The sequence below is a fragment of the Ovis canadensis genome, chromosome 7 (assembly GCF_042477335.2).
Source record: "Ovis canadensis isolate MfBH-ARS-UI-01 breed Bighorn chromosome 7, ARS-UI_OviCan_v2, whole genome shotgun sequence".
In the NCBI taxonomy this organism is placed as follows: domain Eukaryota; kingdom Metazoa; phylum Chordata; class Mammalia; order Artiodactyla; family Bovidae; genus Ovis; species Ovis canadensis.
Window position 1 is genome coordinate 82,086,689 of NC_091251.1, and position 27,380 is coordinate 82,114,068.

A 27,380-nucleotide genomic window follows, 5' to 3' on the forward strand; every position below is an offset into this window, starting at 1 on the left:
GATTAATATACAGAAATCTGTCACATTTCTATACACTAATACTGAAATATCAGAAAAAGTAAAAAAAAAAAAATCTCATTTAAAACTGGGTCAAAAAATACCTAGGAATAAACTTAACCAAGGAGGTGAAAGACCTATATACTGAAAACTATAACACACGGATTAAAGAAACTGAAGATGATGTAAAGAAACAAAAAGATATTCCATGCTCTTGGACTGGAAAACATAATATTATTAAAATGGCCATATTACCCAAAGCAATTTACAGATTTAATGCAATCTCTATCAAAATACTAGGCCATTTTTTACAGAACCAGAACAAACAATGCTAAAATGAATATGGACCTCAAAGAGTTTTTTAGGTTATATCAATTAATATTTTCTATATTGGAAATTAAACATATTTGTTCATTAATTCATTTATAAATAATAAATCTGTTGTATGTTGTAATAAACAAATTTTTGTGAAAATAGCTACCTCTTCCAACAAAAAAAAATGTAATGAGAAACAGCATTTTTTACATTTTAACAAACCTCTTTAATGTCTGGCTTAACTAAAGGCAGCTAGATTCTCATTGTTGCTTCTGCATTCAATCAGTGAAGATACCACATACCATGTAGCTCCTGGAAAATTCCACTGTACGTTTGTGAAATGATGAAAGTGAAGAGCAAGCAGCATCTCAGTATTATTATGAATATAGCTTTGACCTTGTGGACCCATGGATAGGACCCCAAGGTCCTTTCCATACTTTGAAAACCAATATCCTAGTTGAACAGAAGTTTTTTCAGTCTTGTGTCCTTTGTCAGTCCTTTTTCAGTCCTCTTCTAAGAGCTTAATGAAGAAACCTATCTAACATCCAACTCAGGTCTCCAGAATCAAAAGATATTTACAGACAAGAAGCTACAGGGACCACTCACCCTCACAGCCTTCCCTGTGAATACTGAGCCAGTTGCACTGCTTTTAAAGGCTCTGGTCTGGTTCAGTTCTAGAAGCCCTTTGTGATACTGAAGGGCAATTCGGGCTGTCACTCCTGAGCCGGTCGGACTTCTGTCAACCTGTTTCAGAATAAATGAAGATAGTGTTCACAGTGTTCTAGTTCCATGTTACCTGGCTGTGTGCCTAAAAATCCCAGCTTTAATACCTGTTCATCTGCAAACACACAGATATTGGTGGTTGGTTCCTCATTGTAAGTGTCTTTTCCATCTGTTAATATAGTTCCATATAGAAAAGCAAGGTCTTCACTGTCAGGATGATTAATTTTAAACTGTAAATAAAATAATTAACAACCACATGTAAAACAAATATTTTCATTCAAATTTATCTTTTAAATAGCAGATAAGGGGTACTCTTAGATATAATTTTTCCATCTTTATCATTTTAAAAAATATTTTTTGGGTCACAACACTACATTGATATTAGAAATTACACATTTTTCTAGATGAATAAAGATACTTTTGTTGGAAGTTATGATTCTTACACTCTGAGCCCTTTCTAAGGAAGTCATCCTGTACATTTCCTCTACTAAAGGAATAGCTGTATTTTATACACTTAACCCCCAAACATATGCACTCTTTGAAGCACTGACCTCAGCATTGACCCCAGGACAGTCAATTCACAGGCCAGCCATGGCTGATCAAACAGGAAGAGAAAGGCAATCCTTATCTCACCCTAAGGAACTTGAAGAGAATAATGCAGAAAAGTCAAGCAATGAGTATCTAGAGCTGACATTAATAACACAGATAAACACAAGAACTGTAAGAGGCCATGAGCAAGCAAAAAGTATAAGGTTGCAGAAGCTATTAGGTTAAGAGAAGCAATTGGATGGGGGCAAAAAAGGCTTATTATAAAGGACTGAAGTCAGTATCATTAAAAAACAGCAGGTACACACAGAAGCAGGCAATGGCAGGGAAGCTAAGTCACATGAGCAGTAAAGCTTGGTCAGGCTCAAATGTGCAATGCTTCCTATTCTTCTTGGGAGGTCTGGTGGTTTAACTTCTGGATTTCTGTAACGTCTGTTAGCCTGGCCAAAATGACTATAATCTTACTTCTATTGTATCCCGATGGTTAGTACATTCCCCTACCACTTACCTATCATTTAAAGCAGCTGAAGAGATATGGAGTCTTAAAATCCAAGGAGTCCATCTATAACCCAGTTAAAGAAGCCTGCATATTGGACCTTTGTTCTCCATCCCCTTAAAGCCCCCGTGCCCGGCTCCAGTACATCACACTGCACACAGGGATGCTGCCCCCACTAGACTGAGCTCCTTGAAGGTGCTGGGGTTTGTCCTTCCTCTGGTCTCCAGCATCTAACATAGTATCTGACATACAATAAGTCCTTGGTAGACGTTTGTTAAAAGGATAGGGACAAATTGATATTACATCTACTTTAGCCCCCTTCCCTCCCAAATGGCCTTTGCCTACATCTGCATAAGCAGCATGAGTGGTCAGCAATTCACAAAGTAGACCTACTGGCTGCTTCATCACTGACAGAACCTCTCATATTTTCCTCAGAACCCTTCCTCCCTCAAAGTCCACCCCTCACCACCTTAGTGAGACGTTCCAGCTTTAATGAGAAGTTCAAACTTCCTCCTTCTATTAAGAAAACAATGCCTTTTCCTCTTGATTTTATTAAAAAATAAGGTTAAATTATTTTGCGTCAAATTGTTAACTCAAACTATTAGCTGCCTTCTAACTGGAACAGAAAACAGATGTTAAGTCCAGAGTTTTAGAAGTTTTTATGATAAAATAATTCTACATATTTGTATTGGAAGTCCTGGAAAAATGATAATTTAGAACAGAGTTATAGTATATATTTTCATTTTGCTATTTAGGTTATAAAGTTATAGGTTATTATGTTAAATTAAAGCCTCAGATATGTTAAATAGGCCTTAAATAATTATTAGTAGTAGTATTCTAGATTCTGTCTTTCCTAAGTTATTTTTTACTTAGAATGACAATTAAATTTTCATATGCTAAAACATTCAAGTATGTATATGAGTTTTATATATCGGACCCAATTAGGTTAAATGTCAGACTTGTGCTAGAAGTGAAAGAATATTCTAGAATTTATTATCTAAACTGATTTTATAACAACAATTTTCCCAAGTCAAACTGGAGTTACTTGAGTTATTACTTGGAGTCATTACTTCTCAGCAATATAGAAAAAAATTCACTACCTAGGAATTAATATTCTCTGTGAAATAAGAGAAATTCTGATCAGATTTAATGAAATCTATTTTGTAAGCTATATTTGACATTCATTATTTTCAAGTTTTGCAGAATGACCACATATATCAAAAGCATTTCCAAGTGTAATATTATCTATTCTCTATTTGTTTAAATAACCACAAATTACATTATTACTTATTCTTAAAGTTAACAGTTGTCATTTGTTGAACATTTACTATGGCGAAGGCACTATTCTAAGTCCTTTACACATACTGACTTACTCTTACAACTCCCTATGAAGCACCAATTTCATACTTTCCATTTACAGACAGGAAAACTGAGGCACATGGAGGCAATGTAACTGGTTCAAGGTTACAAAAGTTACAAATGGCAAATCTACAACACCCAGGTAGTCTTGCTCTAGAGTGTAAGATTACAACCAGCACCCTATTCTTAGTACGACTAGCAATCTAAATGTAGAGATGTTTAACTTCTGTAGACATGTCATTTATATTTCCTTCATGTCACAGAGGAGGCTCTCAGCTATGGCAGCAGCATCGGTACCGACCTGAGCCTTCACTGCTTCTGTCACTGCACTTGCTGCAGCCACGAGGTCCCTTGTCTTTGCAGAACAAACATCGAGTCCTAACTTTTCAGCACTAACAAATGCATAAAATGCACCACCATATGCGACGTCCACCACCACCTTTCCATGACCAGGAACATCCACCAGGAAATCTAAAAGAGATGTGTTTGAAAATAAGTTTATTTTTAGTATTTCAGCAATAAGATTCACATCATTTTAAATTCATGTGTATTTTTGGGGGGTGGGGGAGGCGAAGAGTACTTTTTCCTGTCTTAGGAATGCAGCAAAAATCAATTTTGAAAATGAATGTGCATCAAGTAAATAATAACAGAACTTTAGCTAAGTACATCTATTTTTAACTTCAACGAGGTTCACGTAAGTTTTACAACATCTGAATGTTCTAAATGTTTTTCCTAAATCATAGTTACATATTTTGTTAACTATTCTGAAGATCTTTTCTAGAAAACATCATTGAAGCAGACAGAGAGAGGAAACTCTGGGCTATGAATGTGTGAAAACTATAAAGGAAAATGTAGGTCCCTCTCATACTATTGGGAATGGTTTAAAACAATGAGGATTTGGAATCCTATTCACAAACTGGTTTTCTTCAGCTATAACGTCAAAACAAAATGAAAAAAAAATTTTTTTCTATCCAAGTTTCAGGTACTTATTTATCTAGAAATTTTCATCTCAAGGAAGTATCCTGCAGGCAAATATCCAGAATAAAGCCATTATAGAATCACTGGCCTTTACAGTATCATTTCGCATCAGGGTTTTTATTTGGGTATTTTAAGTCCCTGACATACCCCAAATTTCACCTGAACTGCAGTTGTTTGAAATCCTGAATTTGTATTTCCAAAGGAATGGGGCTGGTAATATTTGGGGACATTAAAACTGTTGACCTTTCTTTGCATTTTCTCCTCTTTCCTCCTCCCTAAGTCAAATAGGCTTAAGGATCAGTGCCTCTAGGGTAGGCATACAGCAGGACAGAAAGCAGGTCTTTCTGTTTTTGGTTCATAGAGACCTAAGTTATCAGGGGAAGATTTGTTGGCAAAGGAGTGTCCCAAAGGGAGAATAGTCCTCCTGGTCAGTAGAGAAATTTCCTCTAGGCCAAGAAAAGAGACTGAAGGTTCTGACTGCAGACCTGTGTGGTCTTTCCCACAGCACAGTGAGGAGGCTAAGGGATGTGGCAGAGATAGCAACAGGAAGAGGGAGGAGGAGACAGGGGCAGGGGCCACTGGATGGGGTAGATGATGTTTCCCTGGTTAACTATGCAAGTGGTTAAGGCCCTTGTCTCCAAAATGGAACTTTTAAGAAACCTTTGCTCAAACATATATCAGAAAAGGGCCCATGGAAGGATGAGGCAAAGTCAACCAACAGGGTAAAGGGGTCTCAATTTAGAAATTAAGTTGTGAAAAGTAAAATAGGTCTTATACTCCTTGGTTTGCACAGTGAGTCATAGAAAGACATCAGGGAGCTATCAGTTTCAGAGCAGAATCACAGAATCCTTTTAACACATAATGTGTCAGAGCAAATTTATAATCAAGAGTCAAATATGCCAGTGGAACTTAACAGCAAAAGAGAAAAATGTTTTATCTTGATGTTGATACAACATGCAAAGCAGGTTTAATGAGAGGAGACTGAGGAAATAGATGGAGATGAGGGACTACCAGAATGGGGAAAGCTAAGTGTGGCCTTGGAGTCCTCACGTAAAAAATGGAATTGTTTCCTTCCGAAGAGGATTGTTTAGAGAATTTCATGTGATAGTGTGTGGGGAATGCTTGGCAGATTAGGAATGTAATAAATATCAATATGAAAGCCCAAAGTTTAACTTCCAGCAGGAATAGGGCTCTTACAAGGACCAATGAACATATTCTGCTCTGAGTTTCATTTATTTACTCAAAAACATTCACTGACGGCATACTGTTCTAATACTTAAACACAGTGATGAAAATTAGTTTTCACTCTAGCTGGGTGGCATAGCAATGAACTCAGCAACTCTGAGGTGGGGACTATTGTTATCTTCTCTTTATAGATGACACTGAGGCATGGAATCCCTTCCACAAGGTTACAGAGATGGGAAGGGGCAAAGCAACGGTCTTCAACACTATCGGTCTGCCTTTCAAGCAACTTTCAAAGTAGAGAATTTAAGGATTTCATTTTCTTAATGATTCAAAGTGACCATAAATGCCCACTGATTATTTTATGGTCACACGAGGATGCTTTCAGGAACTACTGTGCTTGTCGTGTTGGCTGCTCCAAACTATACTGTACACAGCTGGTGATCCTGCTGCCAGCTGTCATTTTCCACAAAATCTAGAGTGCTTCTAATCTGCTGCTGGGGTGGCCTGGCGGTTGGTGGGAGGCGGGGGAGTCAGGTAACCAAGCCAGTTAACAGTTGAGGTTTTTTAAGATGCAATCCTAACATAAATTCTCATCTCCCTTATGTGCCCTCCCAATTTGATGTGACACCATTTCTTCTGGGCAAATGGTATCAGTTTTTACTAACTTGTGTGTTTCAGCTGTCTGAGGCTGTTCTAAGACTCTCAAACACCTATTTGCTATTACTGCATCGTTCATAACATTCATAAACAGGTTAATTGGGAACCCCAATCCATCCCGAGGCTCAAGATTAAATTAACAGAATGATTTGCATGGCTTGAAGTCTTTGAAGAAAAGGAGTGATAACCCTATACCTGTACTGACTAAATTAGCACCCAGCTCAGTTCTAGTCAGACTACTAAAACCTCCTCTGATAGAATTCAGCCTTCACTGATAGGATTTTTAAGGATCTCCCTCTTTGTAAGGATGATAATTACATTGTTTAGCATCACATACAGGCTCTGTACTAGAGAACCCACCAAAACCTTTTCAAGGCTATGCATTCCTAGAGAACTACCAACCTGATATATACCGCAGTCTTTGTATTTCTGCTGCTGCTGCTGCTAAGTCATTTTTTAACCTTGCATTCGTGTATACAAAATCCTCAAAAAAACTCAACTGAGATAAAAATGAAGACACAGTAGGAATGGAAAGCGAATGAGGCTGCATAGCTTTAAAGAGGAGTCAGGATTTGGACCCAGACACTTTTTCCTGTTATTAAAAAGTAAGAGCAGCAACAGCTGTATATTCTTGAAAAGATTTAATTCTTCCTCCAAGAAATGGGGAAGACACTTTTTACAGATGAGCTCCAGCAACCTGTGTTTACTAACTTGTCAGGGGTCGATAACGTGCTCAGCAAGCATATTCTGAGCCATCCTGGAGTCCAGTACGTGGTTGCTCTTTGCACTTTCCTTGACCCTAGTGGACCCTGGTTTATCCAACTGCAAAATCTTCTGGAATGCCTGAGAGAGGGGCACGAAGCGTTGAGTAAGGGAAACACGTAATTCTGTACTCCTCGAGGCTCTCCCTTAATCACAAATGGACACGGTCTGCGAGATAATCAATATGAGTATTGTTGTTGAATGGCTAAGTCGTGCCCCATTCTTTGCGACTCCATGGACTGCAGCCTGCCAGGCTTCTCTGTCCATGGGGTTTCCCAGACAAGAATGCCGGCGTGAGCTGCTGTTACCTTCTCCAGGGGATCTTCCCAACCTAGCTTCCTGTCTTCCGCACTGGCAGGTGGAGTCTCTGCTGCTGAGCCACTAGAGAAGCCCCAATCAAATAGCATGCACCACACAAATTCACAAGGCTAAGATGTTGACATACACTTGCAGGCATTTACAATTACCTTCTGTTTGATTGTAAAAGCTTGTGGGGTGGGTTAGTTGCGCTCGTGGGCTCCAGGCCACAGAGACAGTTAGTGTAATTAGTTGGGTCCCCGACAGCAGGGCCGGAAGGGTCCTGCAGGTTACCTGTGGCCAGCACGAAGGCCGGGACACTGTGGAAGCGCACCGGGCCACGACTGCGGCCGCCCTCGCACTCCACGAAGGCGGCCACCAGCCCGCACGGGCAATGGATGTTGACCAGTGCCTCTTGGGCGTCGGATGGAGGCGCCGGCACCAGCCCGAAGTCGAGCGCAAAGCGGCCCAGCGCCAGCACAGCGTGGCCGCACATAGAACTGTAGCCCTCGTTGTTCAGGAACAGGACGCCCAGGTGCGCGTCGGGCAGCTCGCTCGGCACCAGCACAGCTCCGTACATGTCCCGGTGCCCCCGGGGTTCGAACATGAGCCGTCGCCGCACATGGTCAAGGTGCTGGCGCATGTAGCGCCGCTTGGCCAGCAGCGTGGGGCCGACCACCTCCGGACACCCCGCCAGCACAATGCGCAGGGGCTCGCCGCCTGTGTGCATGTCCACCACCGACAGCGCCGGCGTCCCCGGGTCATGTGGAGGCGTCCAGGGCACAGTCAGCGGGCCCGCCATAGTCTGCCTCCGGGAGAGAACTCCACCGCCACGCAGACACGCGCTTCACGCTGCGAACCCACCCGCTCCCCCCACGCTAGAGAGGCAGGCCTTGTCGGCGGCTCAGGGGGCGGGGCCTCCGAGCCGCGACCCGGAAGCGAGGGGAGGGGCGGGGCTTCGGAGCGGTCGCCCGGGTTACCAGGAGGCGGAGCCGTCGAGGGCACTTTGGCCCGGATGTCCGGGCGAGGTGGCTTGGTCTGCTAATCCGCGAGCCTCTCCAAGGAAACCTACAAGCTGCTGATGGGTGAGTGGTCGTCAAGGTCCTGGGACGCGTTTATCTTAGTCCTTGCTTCTACCCTACGCTGCCATCTCTGCGCTTGGCTCCAGCGGGTGGCCTCCGGATAGCGGCGAGTCCTTGTCCTTTGTTCCCACGCGTTTTTGGCCGGACCAAGGTGGGATGGGGATAGTCTCTGTCCCAGGCAAAGCGAACTGGGGAACTGACTGCAAAGAGAAGGCCGGCTGCGTACGCGGGAAAGGCCAGGCCTTTGTTTATTCAGACTGTAACCTCAATACCTTTTTTCAGTCTCTTTAATAGTCCGGAGGGTTAACTTGACAATTTAAAACGCAGGCATTAAGTGCAGGAAAACAGTAAAGAAAGCAGAAATTAATGCTGCTTTACTGTTGTGTCTTGCTTCAGCATCAAACTTAAGTTTTGGGGTCCGTTCCCAAAGGACCATGACGGTTTCAAAACAATTGAAAATTCATATCTCCAAGGGGAACGGGTGAGCGGACAGTGGGAGCTAGGGTGGTGGTTGTTGTTTTAGTGGACAATAAGCTTTTGCTTATTGGAGAAGGAAATGGCAACCCACTCCAGTATTCTTGTCTGGGCAATCCCATGGACAGAGGATCCTGGCTGGTTACAGTCTTTGGGGTCGCAAAACAGTCGGACACGACTGAGCAACTAAACAATAAGCTTTTGCTTTCAATTTATCATTGCTGATTTTCAGGTCTTTGGTTTTGAGAAATTGTGGATTATTTACAGTCAGATGTATTTATTAAGCAGCTGTTAGATGCAAAATTGGTATAGAAGTTTCCAATTTTTAACTTATGCGTTCTCAAAAAATCTGAAACAACTCGCTTTGGTCTATTAGTTTGTGATTACAGTTGATTTAAAAATAAGTGCTGAACTTTCCTAGTGGTCCAGTGGTTAAGAATCTGCCGGCCAATTCAGGGCACAGGGGTTCAGTCCCTGGTCTGAGAATATCCTACATGCCCCAGAGCAACTAAGCCCCAGCACCACAACTACTGAGCCAGGACTCTAGAGCCCAGTGCTTGGCAAGGGGAGGCCGCAACAAGGAAGAAGCTCGCTCCAAGCCAGAGAGCAGCAGCGAAGACCCAGGGCAGCCAAAAATAATAAATATAAATACATAAATAATAAATGAAAAGAAGCAACTGCGATAGTGAAAAAATTTTTTAAATGCCAAGGTAAAGAAGCCTATGGTTTCTTTTTTTTTTTAAGTCAGAAATTTGACAAAGGTGAACATATTAAACTTGAGGCATTTTAGTCTGTGCTGTTTCTGTTTTTCTTAACAGCACAAGGAGAAAGAAAAGAGTCTACTCCAATTTGAAAGGAGAAAGTATTGTGGATCAGGCAGTCTCTAGATTGTGAATTCATAAAGAATTTGGGAAATGATTTTTCAGGAAAAGCTTAATTTCCCAAATTCCCATTTGACCAGGACTTATTCCACAGTAGGGTGTAGGTTCTTTGAGGGTATGGCCTCTGTCATGTTCCCCTGTGGATCTATCCGGGTCTCTCACCAGTGGAATCACACTTAATGCATGTTTACTGAGTGAACAAATCAATGATTGAGGGGAATCAGATGTCACTGATGAAAAAATTCCTTTGATGATAACTTTTCCCTGTAGCTGAGGTCAAAGACAATCTGTAGGCCCTGAGTTTTTTGGTTAAAAAGAGCTGCTTTGTATGTTGTCTAAGGCTTGAGATCAGAGGGTTGATTCTAAGGCAGTGCTTCCTAAGTACTGGTCAGAGGCCCAGTGACAGCCTTGATGAAATTTTCACCTGTCCTCCACAAAAATGACAAAAGTTAGGATAACTTACTAGGCTTCTTATAAAGTGAATTTATTTGCCTTAAAGTCCTTTTATTCTGAAATTTCGTCCTTTCTGCTTTTCTGGTATTAAAATGGTGTTCTGTCATGAAGGGAGGTGATGATAATTTTCCTGTGTTTTAAGGCATGACTTAATGTTCTTTCGGGGCAAAAATCCTCTATTAATCCTCTAGTTTAAAAAAAAAAAGGGAAATTCAAAAGTCTAGACCTTCCAGTCAAGGTGAGTGACTGGCTGGAGCCATTGGAGACATTCCAGGCTAGGCTTTGAGTCCTGGGCAGAGTCTGTCTTGCTGGCTGAAGACCTTGATCTTAAGGAACGGTATTAGCAACAAGGTGCCATGTAACCCTCAGTAGTCACAGTGTAAAAGGAAAACTAAATACATGCATCAAGACTTTTGTCTATTACATATTTTTTTCCTTGAAACTGTGTTGAGACTTTGTGCCAACTGTTTCAGCTGTTATTACCTAATTTTTTATAATCACAAAAGATGTTACTGTACTGGCATTTGTTTTTAAAAAGCTGTCGATATTCAACCAGCATGCCTTGGACTTTACTGTGGGAAGACCCTGTTATTTAAAAATGGCTCAACTGAAATATATGGAGAATGTGGGGTAAGTCTTAACTTTGTATGTTTATTTCATTTGTAAAATCTGTTTCCTTCTGAAATGTTGGGACATGTAGAATAACTTTTTTCTTTAGTGTATTTCAACCCAAAAAAGAATATGGAGGCGTTAATAAAATTCTCATTTGTGTTGTCGTATTGTCTAGAATACATCTTTGTGACAGTCACAGTTACTAAGTATTTTTTAATGGATAATTTAATAATTTCTGATTACTTTTTATTAATATAGAAAAGTGACTTGGACAAAAATCTAACATTACCACTCCAGAGCATTTCTCTGCAGTTTTTATATGGTGTTAATGACTAGATTTTCATGTAACTTAGTCAACTATTTTTAGTAACTATTATGCAGGTATAACAAATACAATTCAGACTTTTTAAATTTATGTTTTCTCTTTTATCTTTAAAAGATGCACATGTAAACAGATGTTTAAACTGAAATGTGACATCTTAGTGAACAATTTTGGGAGGGTGTTCATGTTCTAAAATAATATCTGTACATAAAATACTGTTCTTATATATTGTAGGTGTGTCCAAGAGGGCAGAGAACAAATGCACAGAAATACTGTCAGCCTTGCACAGAGTCTCCAGAACTTTATGATTGGCTCTATCTTGGCTTTATGGCTATGCTTCCTCTCGTTTTACATTGGTTCTTCATTGAATGGTACTCAGGGAAAAAGAGGTCAGCACTGTTCTCTAAATATATCTGAATGCACTGATGTTGGAATAGTTGTCATTTAGAAGACCTTATCAAGTAATTATGCCTCTGTTATTTTACAAGTGGCAGGCTCGTTTTTCTTTTATCTTCTGATTACTTTTGACTGTGGCCAGAAAACTGCTAGAGGATGCCTCCGTAAATATTAAGGGAGATGTCCTTTGTTTTACTCTGAGTGAAACTGGAGGAATATTTTATTTAATTTTTATTTCTTAATTATCTTTATTGGTTTTTTGCAAAGAATTGGCTGTGATTACAAACTGTTTATTGTTCTGAGACAAAAATCTTTGCAGTTTAATACTAGTAATCGAGTATAATGTAGTTTAAGTGTTAGGGCTGCAACCTAATTATGAAAACGCATACTAAAATCCGCAAAAACTTACTGAGCATTGTGTTTGATGTTTAGAAGATCAGGAGAAGAGATACAAAAATAATTGATGTGGTTGATAGCCCTAATCTTATAGAGAAGACAAATAGATACACAACTAATTATAATACATATCAGTCTTGAAAGTATAGAATCAAAAAGTGTATGAAAGCTTTATAAACTAAATGGTCTGGAGTCGCAGAGAATGGAAGAGATGAGATCGTGCCTGGTGTTGCCTGAAACACATCAAAAAAGGAACATTTCAGGCAGAGGCAACAGTGTGAACACTGGCATAGAAGTATGAAACATGTGATCTCTTACGGGTGGGAATGGGAGTAGTTGGGTGTTCAAAGTATGGATAGCATATGAGAGAAAGGTAATAAAAAAGAGGGTGAGAAAGGGGCCGAGGCCAGAACGTGAAAGTTCTTGGTAATGATGTGAACCTTATTCCACTGGGAGTGAGGAACCAAATTCTACCGTAGTACATTTCAGCCATCCTGACTGTTGGTTCCTCTTAACATCTCAGCATCTTTCCTGCTTTAGGTCCTGTCCCTTTCCCCAAACTCTTCTCTGCCTGAAATACTCTCTTCTCCCTGCACCTTTTTTACTTAGCAGCTTTTCCCCTTTCAATCTCAGTTTAAATTACGCCTGCTTAGAGAAGCCTTCACTGACCAATCTAAAGTAGGCCTGTCCTCATTATTTTTCTTTTTCAGAAGCACTGTTATTTTGTTGTTGTTGCTTTGTAGTTAGCACTCAACACAATTTGTAGTCATGTTTGTCTCCTCATTTCATGTTCTCTCCCACCCCTGATTATAGGCTCCATGAGGGGGTTGTCCCCACTGTTATCTGTGGACTCTCCAGAGACCAGCACAGTTGCTGGCACATGATAGATACTAGGTATTTGCCAATGAATGATTTATTGGTGAAGGTTTTTGTTTGGAAAAAGAGTATCGTGGGTATATGTTTTAAGAAGACAATGCAATTCTAATCTGCCCTTCTGTGGAGGGCGGATTAGAGGTAAGACATACTAGAAAGCTGTTGTCCAAAAAGTAGTGATGGCTAGACTCCAGTAATAGGAACGGAAGTGGAGAGGATGGTCAGATGGAAGTAGAATCAGTACTTTTCTGGACCTACCAGATAAGTCCACATTGATTATTTACATTGGAAAAGCATTCATTATTTCTCAGAAAAGAAGCCATTAAATTTTTTTTTAAAGCAGCTCGCATCCTGCTTTTAGTTTCTGTTGTAGAATGATGAGAGATGAAGGTGAGAAAAGAAATGTGATAAACAGAGCTCAAGTGAAATAATTGCTCATTTGGAACTTTATAGCTTGGAATGGAGAAGAGGTGGGGTTAATGAATGTACCTCACCAAATACATTTGAACTAAAACATCAGATATGGTTTGAGAGAATGTTAGAGCAGAAGGTAGAGCCTTGGCTTGGGGATAAAGCAGGGATATGATCAGTGCTTAGACAGGAAAGGAGGTGGGCTTAAAAAGGAGTTTGCATAACTATGTTTTACTTAAGAAGTTGGTAGCAAGAAATACAAGGCCCATCTCTTTCCTGAGACATTGTACTTAGAATCAAGGAAGCAGGCTAGACTCATGTTTCTCAAACTTTTTCATTCTTTCCTCCGTAAAAAGCCTTTTAAGATACTTTTTCCCCCTAATTTCACCTCAGTTCAGTTCAGTTGCTCAGTCGTGTCCGACTCTTTGCAATCCCATGAATCGCAGCATGCTAGGCCTCCCTGTCCATCACCAACTCCCAGAGTTCACCCAAACTCATGTGCTTCAAGTTGGTGATGCCATCCAGCCATCTCATCCTCTGTCGTCCCCTTCTCCTCCTGCCCCCAATCCCTCCCAGCATCAGGGTCTTTTTCCATTTCCATAAAATTCCATGAAATTTTAGTGTCACAGATATACTGTTTATTGATTTATATAGTGTATGTATATATGGACTTTATATATCAGAAGTGTAATATTATTTTATACTCAAGGATCAATTCTTTTCTCCTTGGGAGTCCTAGTGCCCACTGAGAATGCATAGTTCAGTTCAGTCGCTCAGTTGTGTCTGATTCTTTTGCGACCCCATAGATTGCAGCGCGCCAGGCTTCCCTCTCCATCACCAACTCCCGCAGCTTGCTCAGACTCATGTCCATTGAATTGGTGATGCCATCCAACCATCTCATTATTTGTCATCCACTTCTCCTGCCTTCAATCTTTCCCAGCATCGGAATCTTTTCCAGTGAGTCAGTTCTTTGCATCAGGTGGCCAAAGTATTGGAGCTTCAGCTTCAGCATCAGTCCTTCCAATGAATATTCAGGACTGATTTCCTTTAGGATGGACTAGTTTGGTCTCCTTGCTGTCCAAGGGACTCTGAAGAGTCTTTTCCAGCACCACAGTTCAAAAAGATAGGCTAGACACTAATCAAAACTTCCCTTTCTGGCCTGTTTGCTTTTCCCAGAGTTTAGTATTTGTTTTTCTTTGAGGCCAGAGCAGAGATAGGCAGAAAATGCATATTTTATGTAATGAAGCCAGAAGTTGTGCTTCTTCTGTGATTTGTTTTCCAGATGTATTCATGCAACAATCTTTAGGGATGTTTGCAGTGTGCCAGGTACTATACTAGGTTGTGGGATTCAGAAATGACTAAAGTGTGGATGCTCACAGTCCAGTGGATGAGGTAAAGAAACCGTCCCGGAGTATGTGAGGGTCTCTGGTAGAGGTATGGACATAGTTTTAAGGCTAGCTTAGAGAGGGAATAGGGTGATGTCACAGGAGAAAAAACTGATTTTAAGCTGAACTTTGAAAAAAATGAGTTGTTTTTGAGAGAAATTGAAGGGAGAGTTTATCAGCAGGAAAAACGCGCAAAAATCTAGAGTGAAGGGAGAGCACAGTGTAACCAAGAAATGAGAGCTGAGGGTGCTGTGAGAAATAGGGACTGAATAAGACCAAGATATAAAGCGATCTGGGGCTGGGAGAGTCTTAGGAAATATTCCTAGGACCCGGGAATAACCCCAGATCTGATCTTAAAGGATACACCATTTGCCTGGTGGGCGACATGTGTCTTGAGGTGGAGCATGGCGCATGCTGAGATGAGTGAGGAAGCAAGCAGTTTCGTAAGGCCAGGTAGTATGGGAGATAAGGCTGGCAGGAAGTACTTCTCCTGAAAGGCAGATGGGACTCACTGATTAATAAGGGGAGTTTTATAAGCAGACTCCATTTTGTGAAAGATTACATAGTTGACTGAAGATGGGTTGAAAGAGAGTATGATGAGTAGAAAGCCAGTAAGAATGTTACTAAAGTCATGTCAAGAATCAATAAGGTTCGGATTTTGCCTCCAAAAATATGAATTCTATAAAGAAGCAAAAGATTGGGTTCTATAATATGAAAGTGTACACGCTTACTTACATACTCGATCTTCATCTGTGTAAAATGGCTTAGGAGTTCTGCTTCCAGCACCTTGGGCTCATTAGGAGCTTCGGTGATCTTCTTGCGTGGAATACCTGAAGTCTGGGAGAGACGTGCTATGGAAGACATTGCTGGTCTCACAGGAATGGGGTGGGGTGAGGTGGATCTTTGAGAACTCTTCTCTTTCAGAAACAAGCAAACCCACCCTGAGCTGGAGCCACAGCTGGCAGTAGGGTTGGGTTGCCTAAGGCTAATTGCCAACAGCAGCTGGGTAGTCCTTTCTTTCTGTTCCACATGATGTTGAGTTGGGATGCACTCATCTCGTGGCTGGGCTTGCTTGGCTGTGGTGTGCAAAGTGAGTATCTCGTGTGGAATAGGTGCTGGCTGTCAGCACACAGGCGCTGCTCACCCGCAGCTCTTTTATCTTTGGTGTTCTGAAGCTTGAGTATAATGTGTATTGGTGTGAATTTCTTTTTATTTATTCTGCTTGGAATGTGTTTTGATTCCTAGGAAGAATTCTGTGAACTTGCTCTTCATTATTTCAGTTGAGCCCAGTCAAACCACAGAATAGTAAAATATAATCAGTGGTGGTTGCTTTAAGCCATTAAGTTTTAGGGTAGTTTGCTATGCAGTGGTAGATAACTGAAACATTGTTCAAGGAGAAAACTCAAGAGCATCTATAGACTAGATATTATAAATGAGAGTTTAAGAGGCTGGCTATAAGTATACAAAATCAGTTCCTTCCTTCCTTCATTTATAGAATCACAGTTCTGTGAGGTAGCCAAGACCAAGGTAGCTAAGCTACATTGGATTTATACAGTGGAACTTGACAAGCTAGTTCTATAACTTATATGGAAGTGCAAAGGCCCATCTAGACTCCTGAGTCACATTCTCCACTTCTGTACCCACCTCCCATTTTAATAGAATAATCAATGAATACCCAAGTAAATAACTGATGATAAATTAGCACATTCATTCCAGCAAGCAAAAGTGGACCAAGAGTGACCCAAGAGTGACCAAAACCACTGAAAAAGTAGAAGAATATATGTAATATCAGGAAATTACTATCGTTCTGTTGTCTCAGGGATAGATAAATGAACCCCAGGAACGAAACCGAGAACCTAAAAGGAGCCTAGTTATACAGGGAACTTTTTATGGCAGGGGTGGCATGGCAGCTTGGTGAGGGAAGGAGTTAACTCTTCAGTTAGAAGGCTGCTCCTGCACAGTTGGACATTCAAATGGGAAAAGCTAAAGTTATATTCTAACTTAAACACAGAAATCTCTTTTCACTTATACACAGAAATCTCTTCTAAATGTATTAAAGATCGAAACATGAAAAGCAAAACCTTAAAACTTTTAGACGAAAATACAAGATAATATTTTTCTTAGGGTGAGAATCTGTTAACCAGAAATTTAAAATTTGATAAAGCCAACTATGTTAAAATTCAGAACATTTGTTCATAAAATGACATCACAAAGAAAAATGACATTTCAGCCCATGAACTGATAGGAAGACATTTGCAACATACTTTACTAACAAAGCAGGATAGATAAATAATAGATCACAAGTAGAATATTATAAAGCAATGAACATGACTGAACTTCAGCTATAAGCAGGGCTATAAATGAATCTTAGAAATGTAATTCTGTCTGAGTGGGAACAAAAATCTGAGAAAGGTTATATCTCTTTATCATGTTGAAAAATAAGCAAAACTAAATAGTAATTTTGAAGTATAAATACAGATGGAATAAAAACTGTTTAGCAAAACCAATAAAGGCAATTTAATATAATGGTTATTTCTAGGGGAGAGACAGGAATATGGAATGGGGAGAAACAGATAGATATAAGTTGTTAATATTGGTGAGCTTACATTGTTTCTTATATTTTTAATTAATGTATATTATATATAATCTTTTATGTACTTTTAATGTTTAAAATAATTTAAAATGATGCATAGATAAACTTCTAAGACATTTTTAATAGTTTGGAGAGATACTGAATATAAAAGTAGATCCAATTTCTGTTCTTCTACACATTTAGACAATACAGGCACATTGCTGTCTGGGATAAGTATTTATCCCTTTTTAGTAACCAAGGTTAAATTCTTCCCGTGTAGTTTTTGTATGTTCTTTGCTCTTCTTACCTATGTAGAAGATTTTTTTGTTTCAGGATTGATCAGTTACAACTTCTTTTCAGAATCCATATTTTGGAGCGTGTACAGGTTTTATTAAAAGCCAGTTACATGCTGAGAATTCTCTGGTGGTTGTCCTTCCTTTCTTTTCTCAGTTCCAGTGCCCTTTTCCAGCACATTACTGCACTGTTTGAATGCACTATGGCAGCTATCATCACCTTACTTGTGAGCGAGCCAGTTGGTGTGCTTTATATCCGTTCCTGTCGAGTATTGATGCTTTCTGATTGGTACACCATGCTTTACAACCCAAGTCCAGATTACGTGACCACAGTGCACTGCACTCATGAAGCTGTCTACCCATTGTAAGTATTCATTAAGATCATTTTTTTTAAAAATTGTGATTGTAGATTTCATTCATTTCAGCAGATTGAGCCTTGTGAAATGGCTCCTAGGCACTAGGGAAGATAAACAGAAATTATTTTCTTTTCTAAAGTGATAGTCTGATAAGAGGAAATAGAAGTACATCTTAGTATAATAGAAGTGAAAGTATTTTAGTGTTGATGTTGAAGTATCTAAACACTTATAAAATAAACTATATGTTTCTTAGAAAGGGAATTATAAGGAAAACCTTTTTGATATACAACAGAGAAGCAATATCTGACTTATAGGAAATAATATGGGCTGTGGAGTTTGAATCGCAAGCCTGTTAGCTGTTAATTTGAACATGTTAAGAACCTCTTGTAACCTCGACCTTCCCATTGGTAAAAATGGGAAAAACGATACCCTTTAAGGTGACTGTGAGGATTAAATAAGCGCGCCTTACATACAGGAAGCACTTCCAAGTAGCTGGCATTATTACTAGAGTACTTGGGTTAATGTTCTTTCTCCCCACCCCACCCCCCAGTAAATGTAACTTTCACCAGTGGATTTTGTTTTAAAAATATCAAATTAATCAGATTTTGTATAATACTATCCCAGACTACATTTTTAGAATTCCTGTGAATTGTTGGTGTTCATTTTGATGTGTTTTTCTCAGTAAAGGTAAAATAGTAGAGTCTGGTATTTATATTCTCATACTTAAAGAAATTTACCGTTATGTAATATGCTGAACAAAACAGACCTTTTTGTGCAAGTCTTAGTAATACTGAATGTCCAAAAAAATGTACGTATGTAAAAAGATAGTTTTCAAAAAATGAGATCTAAAAATAAGATCCAGATATAGAGATATGAGAACCTTTTCTAACTGCCTGCCTACCTTTTAAGTCCTGTAAATTATTTATTCCTTTTATATATAGAGACAACCAGACATATAATTTATACATATAAACTGATTAAAATAGTAGTCTTTTTGGAGCTCTTAAGGAACAGGCAGGAATAGACAGATTTTACTTTGTTTTGATGTTGGTAGAAGGAGGCCTAACAAGAGAAAAAAACTCATTCTCCAGGAAGTCAGGCTTGAAATAATGCAGTACAGTACAGGGCTGGACCTGAAAGCATCATGAGAGCACAGGGATCCTGGATCACTGAGCTGTGTGAACAGGCAAGTGGTCAGTGATTTGGGACAGCTCTTGTGCTTCCCTCGACTTTCCTCTGCACAGGAGAGGGTTTAAATGTAAGTTAGTAAAAATATATTTAAATCCTCATGAAAAGGAAGTTAGAAATATATACACAGAAATTCCATTAGTCAACATAAAGAGCTAGAAACTATAATCTGCTAATACAGAGAGAGAGTATCTTCTTACAACTTTTTTGTGATTTTAAAAAATTACATTATAGGACATTTGGAAAACAGAAAAAGCATACCCCAGATAAAAAATCTATAATTCCATTTCTTAAGATGATCACTGCTAAAAATGTCTTTCCAGTTGCATTTCTGTATGTATATATGTATTTTTTTTAAGTGTTAAATATATATTATTCACATGCCATTTATAATCTGTTGTCATTTAATGTATGAGGCACAGTTTTGTTGTTAATGTTTCTTTCATAATTGGATTTTTTAATGTCTGCATAGTAGTCCAGCAAAAATATATTCTAAAATTTAACCACTTTCCTATTGTTGAATATTTTCTTCCTGGGTTTTCTTTATCATGCGATTCAGTAAAAATGCTTGTTCATTGGGTCTTTGTGTATATCTGATTGTTTCCCTTTGATTAATTTCTACAAGTAATCTTTCTGGATTAAAGTTGATATAAACATTTTGCGATTTTTGATACACATTTCCAAACTGCCTACCAGAAGGGAACCATGCTCTTTACAGCAATATATGAGAGTCTTTCTGGCCAACCCTTTACCAATCTGAATATTTGACCAGTAGACTTTTTAAACCTTTTTCAGGATCTTTGATTTTAAAATGATCAATGATAAAAGGACATTTTAAAACATGTTTGTGATGTAACAATTTTCTATTTTATTTTCCAGATACACCATTGTATTTATCTATTATGCATTCTGCTTGGTATTAATGATGCTGCTCCGACCTCTTCTGGTGAAAAAGATTGCCTGTGGATTAGGGAAGTCGGATCGATTTAAAAGTATTTATGCTGCACTTTACTTCTTCCCAATTTTAACTGTGCTTCAGGCAGTTGGTGGAGGCCTTTTATGTAAGTTTGATGGGTAACATCAATGAAATATATTTATTATATGTGATAAACAATTTTTTCCCTGAGTATAATATTGGACCTTGTTCTTTAAAGTAGTTTTGTTTTTATCCTTGAAAATAAGCCATACTATACGTTTTTGCTAAAACACATCATCATTCTTAATCAAAACTAGCTTGTTTAGAAAATACTTTGTATTTGAAGCTCACAACCTCATAGGAAGGTTTTTTAAAATCTGAGTGTAAATGACACAAAAACTGGTTTTTACATATAACAAATGGAAATAACTCTTAATATCGTATGTTGTTTACCATCAAGTTCGGTCTTAGTTTTCTAAGTTTTTCTTTATCAAAAAACTTTTAAAAACAGTAAAAAAAATCCTCAATATATTTTTTAATTTTAATGTATCCATTCATTCATTTATTCAGCAACCATTTAGACTGATCTGTGACTCAAAAGAATGAAAGTTGGTGTTAAAGAGCTCACATACTACTAGGAAAGCTATACTAAGTAGCTGAAAACATAGAGTGGTACTTTTTGAACATGTGACATTGAACATTGCAAGGATGTTGGACACCATCTGTATATGGAGCTTGCCAGGGTACAGGGGACAAGCTTCTGACCTGAAGGAACTGGGCAAGATGACATCACTGGGCAAGTACTGTAGCTTAGTAATGCATTTGGTTCAAAGTGAGGGTGGAGCTGAGAGTAAGGCCAAGGGAAGAGGAAATTGGAGGCTAGTTAGGGTCTTTAACCCTCATATTCTGATTTGACTGATACATTGTTTCCTTTGGCCTGCATGGTGTTTGAGAACCTATAATTTTATTCTTCTAACTGTCCTGTGTAAGCATTTGAAGTTGCTATTCTTGGGACCTGCTCTTAAAAGGGTTTCTGGAGAAAGAGTGACATGACTAGGTTTGCACTGAAGAAAGATAACTTGGTAGCAGTGTGGAAGATGATTGGCTGGGAAGAGACCCTGGGGCATCAGTAAAGAGATTACTGCCGTAAACTGACTGTGTGACCTAGCAGAGAGACACCAGGAATGAAGAACAGTTTCAAAGACAGAGTTAACTAAGCTAGGAATCTAGTACAGGGGTTGAGGGATTGGGAGGAGAAAACAATAAAGGAAATTTCTAACGTAGTAACTAGTGATTGCATGCGGAGAAGGCAATGGCACCCCACTCCAGTACTCTTGCCTGGAAAATCCCATGGATGGAGGAGCCTGGAAGGCTGCAGTCCATGGGGTCACTAAGGGTCGGACACGACTGAGCGACTTCACTTTTACTTTTCACTTTCGTACAATGGAGAAGGAAATGGCAACCCATTCCAGTGTTCTTGCCTGGAGAATCCCAGGGACGGGGGAGCCTGGTGGGCTGCCATCTCTGGGGTCGCACAGAGTTGGACAGAGTCGGACACTGCTGAAGCGACTCAGCAGCAGCAGCAGTGATAGCATGAATTATGAATGTTAGAAGAAGCAAATAGGTTGGTATTCATGGAATATCCAAAAGAGCACAGGTAGTTATTTATACTGGACAAACCTGGGAGAGCTGACTAGGCTGTAAAGATTTAAGAATTGTCAGCCCTCAGATCCGTGTGTCCTGGACAGCAGGTGCTTCTATTGTAGAGAACTTCTTGGTTGTGAAATGGGAGAGAGAGGAAAGTCATGGAAAGCAGGGAGAGGTTGGGAAGTTAACCTAAGGAGACTGCCAGATAGCATTGCTTTCTATGTTGTAGCTACCTATATTGAAAAATGTCTTTTCCCACACTGAATGTGTTTAGATAATGCCCAGAGCACATTCATCAAGGGAGGATCAAGGAGTTATTGTTTATTTGTACTAACTATAAACTTACGCAGTCTGCTGAGATCAGTCCTAGAGGGTATCATAACAACTCAATTTTATGATGCTGAAAAAGAGAGATAATTTTTGGTTTGTAGGGGTGTCCTAGTTCAGGCTGCTATAAAAGAATACCATAGACTGGGTGGCTTACAAACAACAGTGACTGACTTCTTGCAGTTCTGGAGACTGTGAGGTCCAAGAGCAAGGCACCAGCAGATTTGGAGTCTGATGAGGACTTGTCTCTTGGTTCATCAGTGGCTGTCTTCTTTCAGAGTCCTCACATGGCAGAAAAGGGGAGAGTTCTCTGAGGTCTTTTTTTATAAGAGCACTAATCCCATTCTTGAGAGCTTCACCCACATGACCCAATCATCCCAAAGGCCCTCTACCTACTTATACCATCACTTTGAGGGTTAGGATTTCAACATAAGAATTTGAGGGGGACACAGACATTTAGTCCATGACAAGAGAATATAGCAAGCTTGAGCAAAGTAGAGCAGCAAGAGGCTTCTGGTAGCTCAGGATACCAGGGTCTAGGGAAAGAGACACTGGGAGTAATTAGGAAGATGTCAGTGACAAACTTTTACTTGATTGGAAGTATTATTGAAGCCCATTTTGAAGTGTGATCTGCCTCTGAACCACCTGCAGAACTAAAATGCAGATTTTTAGGCACTACCCTCAGACCTAGGGTTGCTTAAAATCTTATATTGTCTTCAACCCTAGAATAAGAACAATTCTAAATCCTACTCTGAGCCCAGAACCTCCCTCTGCTCCCCAAAAGTTTGGGCCATATTGGAAATTTCCTCTTTATCCTTTTTACTACTAGGTCTTAAATTTGTATCATCAGTAACATTGTTTAGCTATTTATAAGTTAATTGGGATTTTTTTGAATGGTTGGTTAGGACCTAACCTGTTTAGGCAGTAAAAGGTTCTAAATGTCAAACAAGTCATTCATTTATTTAGTAAGTTGGAATCAGGCTTGTATAGATAATTCAGAGTTTCTGACAGTGTTCCAAATGGGTTCTATTGCGTTACAGAGAAATGAATAGTTTTATTAGTTTTTTACAAATGTAATTGTAGCTTTGGACCCTGAATTTTAAATCATTATAACTAGGCTCAGATACATCTTTATTAATCAAAATAGGAACCATTACACCCAACACATTTTTTCCAAGAAGAAATAGGTTTGTTTATTTCTGCAGCGTAAAAATCCATGCTTCAGGACTCAATGAACTCTTGGAAAGCATTTTCTGCCTCCTGGCTCTGTAAGCATTTTCTCTGCAAAAAGTTCTTGAGATGCTTGAAGTGGTAGGTGGTTGGTGAGAGTTCAGGTGAATATGGTAGATGAGGCGAAACTTTGTAGCCCAATTCATTAAACTTTTGAAGCACTGTTTGTCAGACCTGTGGTCAGGCATTGTCACGAAGAACTGGGCCCATTATATTGACCAACACTGGCTGCAGGCGTTGCAGTTTTCAGTGCATCTCATCAGTTTGCTGAGCATGCTTCTCGGATGTGATGGTTTCACCAGGATTCAGAAAGCTGTAGTGGATCAGATGGGCAGCAGACCACCAAACAGTGACTATGACCTTTTTTTGGTGCAAGTTTGGCTTTGGGAAGTGCTTTGGAGCTGCTTCTCGGGCCAGCCACTGAGCTGATTGTCACAGGCTGTTGTATAAAATCCACTTTCCGTTGCATGTCACAGTCTGATCAAGAAATGGTTTGTTGTTGTTGTGTAGAATAAGAGAAGATGACACTTCAAAATGATGATTTTTTTGATTTGCTGTCAGCCCTCGAGGCACCCACTTATCAAGCTTTTTCACCTTTCCAGTTTGTTTCAAATGTGAAACAACCATAGAATGGTTGACACTGAGTTCTTAGGCAACTTCTCATGTAGTTGTAAGAGGATCAGCTTTGAAGATGGCTCTCAATTGTTGTCAACTTCCGATGGCTGGCCACTCTGCTCCTCCTCTTCAAGACTCGTCTCCTTTGCAAACCTTGAACTGACCACTGTACTGAATGTTTGTTAGCAGTTCCTGGGCCAGATGCATTGTTGATGTTGTGAGTTGTCTCCACTGCCTTATGACCCATTTTGAACTCAAATAAGAAAATCACTCGAATTTGCTTTTTGTCTGACATTGTTTCCATAAGCTTTTGTAATAAATACAAAATACACAGCAAGTAATAAGTTATTCGCAAGAAAAAGTGAGAAATGCACATTAAAATGATGTATGACATAACTACATTTATTTAAGAAGGTATTCTAATATCAAACAACAAAGTTCAACAGTGCAAAACTGTGATTACTTTTGCACCAACCTAACAGTAACTGAATTGTTTTTAAATAATTGCATAAAAATAACTCGATTTTTTTCAATCTGTCCATTTGTTTTAGTGAGCTGTATATGTTTAAAACATTTTAAAAGAAAAGTGGCATTTTAAAGTAAAAATTTTACTTAAAGTATTATTTTACTGTACTATATTTGAAGTAGAAATGTTTAGAAGTTTGTCATTAAGAGCACTGAATGATCCATTTAGCCTTTGAGGCTTATTGACATATGACCTTTTAATTAAAGCCGAATTACCCTTATATATAATAGCCTTTCTCAACTGAAGTTCCCTAATCTGGACCACAAAACATCAAAAATTGAGTGATTAATTTCCCAATTCTCCCAAGTTTGATACATAGCTAGTATGCATAGGAGAGAGGTTAATTTTTTACATCAGTGGAAGCCTTAAGGCAGGGGTCTTCAAAGGTAGGCCAAGGATAGTTTTACATCTTTTAATTGTTGGGGGGGGGGGGGGGATCAAAAGAGTAGTAGTATTTCTTGACGTGTGACAATTAGATAAAATTTGAATTTTATTGTCTGAATAACTTATATGTCATAACTCTCAAACTTGTAAAGTTAATTTTACTGAACACAGACACGTCTATTCATTACGTATGACCTGGCTGCTTTCCCACTGCAACTGTGGAGTTGGGTGACTGAGACGGAGACTGTATGACCCACAAAGCCACTGTCTGGCCCTTTACAGAAAAAGTTTGCAGACCCCTGTCTTAGAGCAGTAGGGCTTCCATCTCTCCCAGGATTGGTTGAGGTTTTTGTCTAGGAAAAGAATTATACTGTTTGAATTTTTTGATGGTTTATTCAGAAATTTTAATTTTCAGCATAATACCAATGTTTGTCTTTCAGACTATGCCTTCCCATACATTATATTAGTATTATCTCTGGTCACTCTGGCTGTGTACATGTCGGCTTCTGAAATAGAGGTAGGATGTCTTTTTTCTTTTGTTAAAGAGGTTTATTTTTTTTTTTTAATAGATTTGACTATTGAATAGGATAGCATATATGATACATGTTACAGCTGATTGCTTTAGTAATCCTTGGCTAAACAGGGTCACTCAGTAGCTTTTGGCTCATCAGTTTGTAAAAAGTTTTATCCTAGACTGTATTTGCTTGGGAAATTAATCAGGCTTAACTCTCCAGCATGTTAGAGAAAAAAATCATTTCATATCATTTATCTACATAGAAAATATTTGATTATTGAAATGTTGAACCTTATTAACAGTATTTTAAGTGAAACATAAATTCTTTATTTTACGTAGAACCAAGCTGATGAGCCATTTAATGAGGGAAAGTTGACTAGCCCGTTGCAAATTATATTTTAGTGTGTTTATTAGCACATTTAGATATTACTTTTATAATAATTTGGGCCTTCCAATTTCTGTATATTATAGAGTGATATTAAAGGTTAAAGGGAAGTCAGAGTAGTCACCTGTCATTTCTGCTCCCTTCTAAGTATCCAGGCAGCTGACTCTAGGAATGCTGGAGATTGGGTGTATATACCGCCCGCTTCCCATCTGTAGGCTCAGATGCTGTGGACCAGGGCAGGAAGAAGGCACAAAATGTGGAGTTCCCTTCCAGTTCAGATTTTTCAGAAGCAGCTGTGGTATTTCCAGGGTCGAATGGGGTTGCAGACCAGAACCTAGAAATGTGGGCTCCTGTCTCGTTGGGGCCACTGGCGTGCTGAACGTAGGAGGCCTGAGTTGCCTCATCTGTAAACTATAGTAGCAAGACTGGGTGATTTCCTATGTCCCTGTGATTCTGAGGTTATGATTTTATGTGAAAATAATATGTTTCAAATTAAGATAATAAATTACCTAGTTGATTCAGCCCAATAATCTGTATCTCTCTCTTCTTTCTTTTACAAAATTTTGTAGAACTGCTATGATCTTCTGGTCAGAAAGAAAAGACTCATTGTTCTGTTCAGCCACTGGCTGCTCCATGCCTATGGGATCATCTCCATTTCCAGAGTGGATAAACTCGAGCAAGATTTACCCCTTTTGGCACTGGTACCCACGCCAGCCCTTTTTTACTTGTTCACTGCAAAATTTACCGAGCCTTCGCGGATACTCTCAGAAGGAGCCAATGGACACTGAATGTAAAATGCCAAAAAAAACCTAAGAAGTGTTCTTAATTTAAAAAAAAAAGTAAAAAAAATGTATTAGTACTCTTCTGTCATACAAGGGAATATGATTGTCAGTACAGCTGATGTTTTGGGAAGTTTGTTGTTTGTTTTCTTTTTTCAATTTAACAGAATTTATCATTTCAAGGAAAATGCAAAATACCATAATTCTCCATTATGTAGTATAACACACTGTATACTTACAGAACTCCGTTATATTCCACTGGAGGCCTATTAGGAAGCACTTACCTCTTGCAACAATTTAGCTCTTCATTAGAGCAAAATCATGTTTCTGTGTACCTAGCAATGTGTGATGTTCCTATTTTTATTAAGAAAATCTATTAACAAGTATAATCTGAAGTCCTTAACATTGGCATAATTGTGCATGCCTGTTGTGTTTCACTTTGTTTTTCAAATATACTGAATTATAAAGTCAAGCGTATTTGTGGGGTCAGATAACAAACACAACATACTTTATTTCTATGTTTGCTATCTATTTATTTTCACCAATACAGTATTTTGATCTATTATAAAAATAGAGCATAATTTATATAACAGGTCTTTTGTTTTTAGGTAGTCTGGTTGAAGATATCCTCAGGTTATTCCTGTTCCTGTAAAGAAAAACAATAATAAAAAGCTTAATTACAAAAAAATCTCAAATGTCTGTCATCTAGTTGTATTTGCCACACTAGTTGTGGAAATAATTCAAAATGTTAAGTGTCTCTTTCCTAAATGAATAAACATGAATATTTATATACTTCCTCATATTTGAAGAGTATATTTCATTTATCTCATTTTTGAAGGATAAATACACATACCATATTTTATAAATCTCAAGACATAATTTTTGTCACACTGCGACATCTCAATTGATGGTTTAACAAAATACAGAGGAGTATATACAGCACGTAGTTTTCCTGTGCTAAGTCGCTTCAGTTGTGTCCCCCTTGGTGTAACCCTGTTATAACCTGCCAGGCTCCTCTGTCCATGGGATTCTCCAGGTAAGAATACTG

The 27,380-nt window shown here is 39.0% G+C and overlaps 3 protein-coding genes across 11 annotated transcripts in view; 1 reads left to right on the top strand and 2 right to left on the bottom strand.

Moving 5' to 3' along the window:
- Window positions 1–8,267, bottom strand: part of L3HYPDH (trans-L-3-hydroxyproline dehydratase) — a 145,068-nt gene extending 136,801 nt beyond the window's left edge. For all 6 annotated transcript variants that reach the window (XM_069596733.1, XM_069596731.1, XM_069596734.1 and 3 more), the window contains exons 1-4: window positions 7,610–8,267; window positions 3,738–3,907; window positions 1,143–1,265; window positions 919–1,056 (exon numbers count right to left, since the gene is read on the bottom strand). In XM_069596733.1, coding sequence (XP_069452834.1) covers window positions 919–1,056; window positions 1,143–1,265; window positions 3,738–3,907; window positions 7,610–8,117 — 939 coding nt within the window. In that variant the 5' untranslated portion in view covers window positions 8,118–8,267. The remainder of the gene's footprint in view (window positions 1–918; window positions 1,057–1,142; window positions 1,266–3,737; window positions 3,908–7,609) is intronic.
- JKAMP (JNK1/MAPK8 associated membrane protein) lies at window positions 7,594–27,134 on the top strand. Of its 4 annotated transcripts, none has more exons than XM_069596737.1 (7): window positions 7,594–8,400; window positions 10,744–10,835; window positions 11,374–11,528; window positions 17,623–17,829; window positions 19,889–20,070; window positions 25,095–25,171; window positions 26,123–27,134. In XM_069596737.1, exons 1-7 carry the CDS (start codon window positions 8,397–8,399, stop codon window positions 26,339–26,341), a joined length of 936 nt encoding a protein of 311 aa, XP_069452838.1. In that variant the 5' UTR covers window positions 7,594–8,396; the 3' UTR covers window positions 26,342–27,134. The 4 variants fall into 4 exon arrangements, with proteins under 4 accessions (XP_069452838.1, XP_069452839.1, XP_069452841.1 ...); XM_069596738.1 differs by having other exon boundaries at window positions 8,116–8,400; window positions 10,762–10,835; XM_069596740.1 differs by having other exon boundaries at window positions 8,319–8,548; window positions 10,762–10,835.
- CCDC175 (coiled-coil domain containing 175) overlaps window positions 26,841–27,380 on the bottom strand; it is a 78,490-nt gene continuing 77,950 nt past the window's right edge. Inside the window, exon 21 of the mRNA XM_069597518.1 lies at window positions 26,841–26,978. The gene's annotated coding sequence lies outside the window, so the exon portion shown is untranslated. The remainder of the gene's footprint in view (window positions 26,979–27,380) is intronic.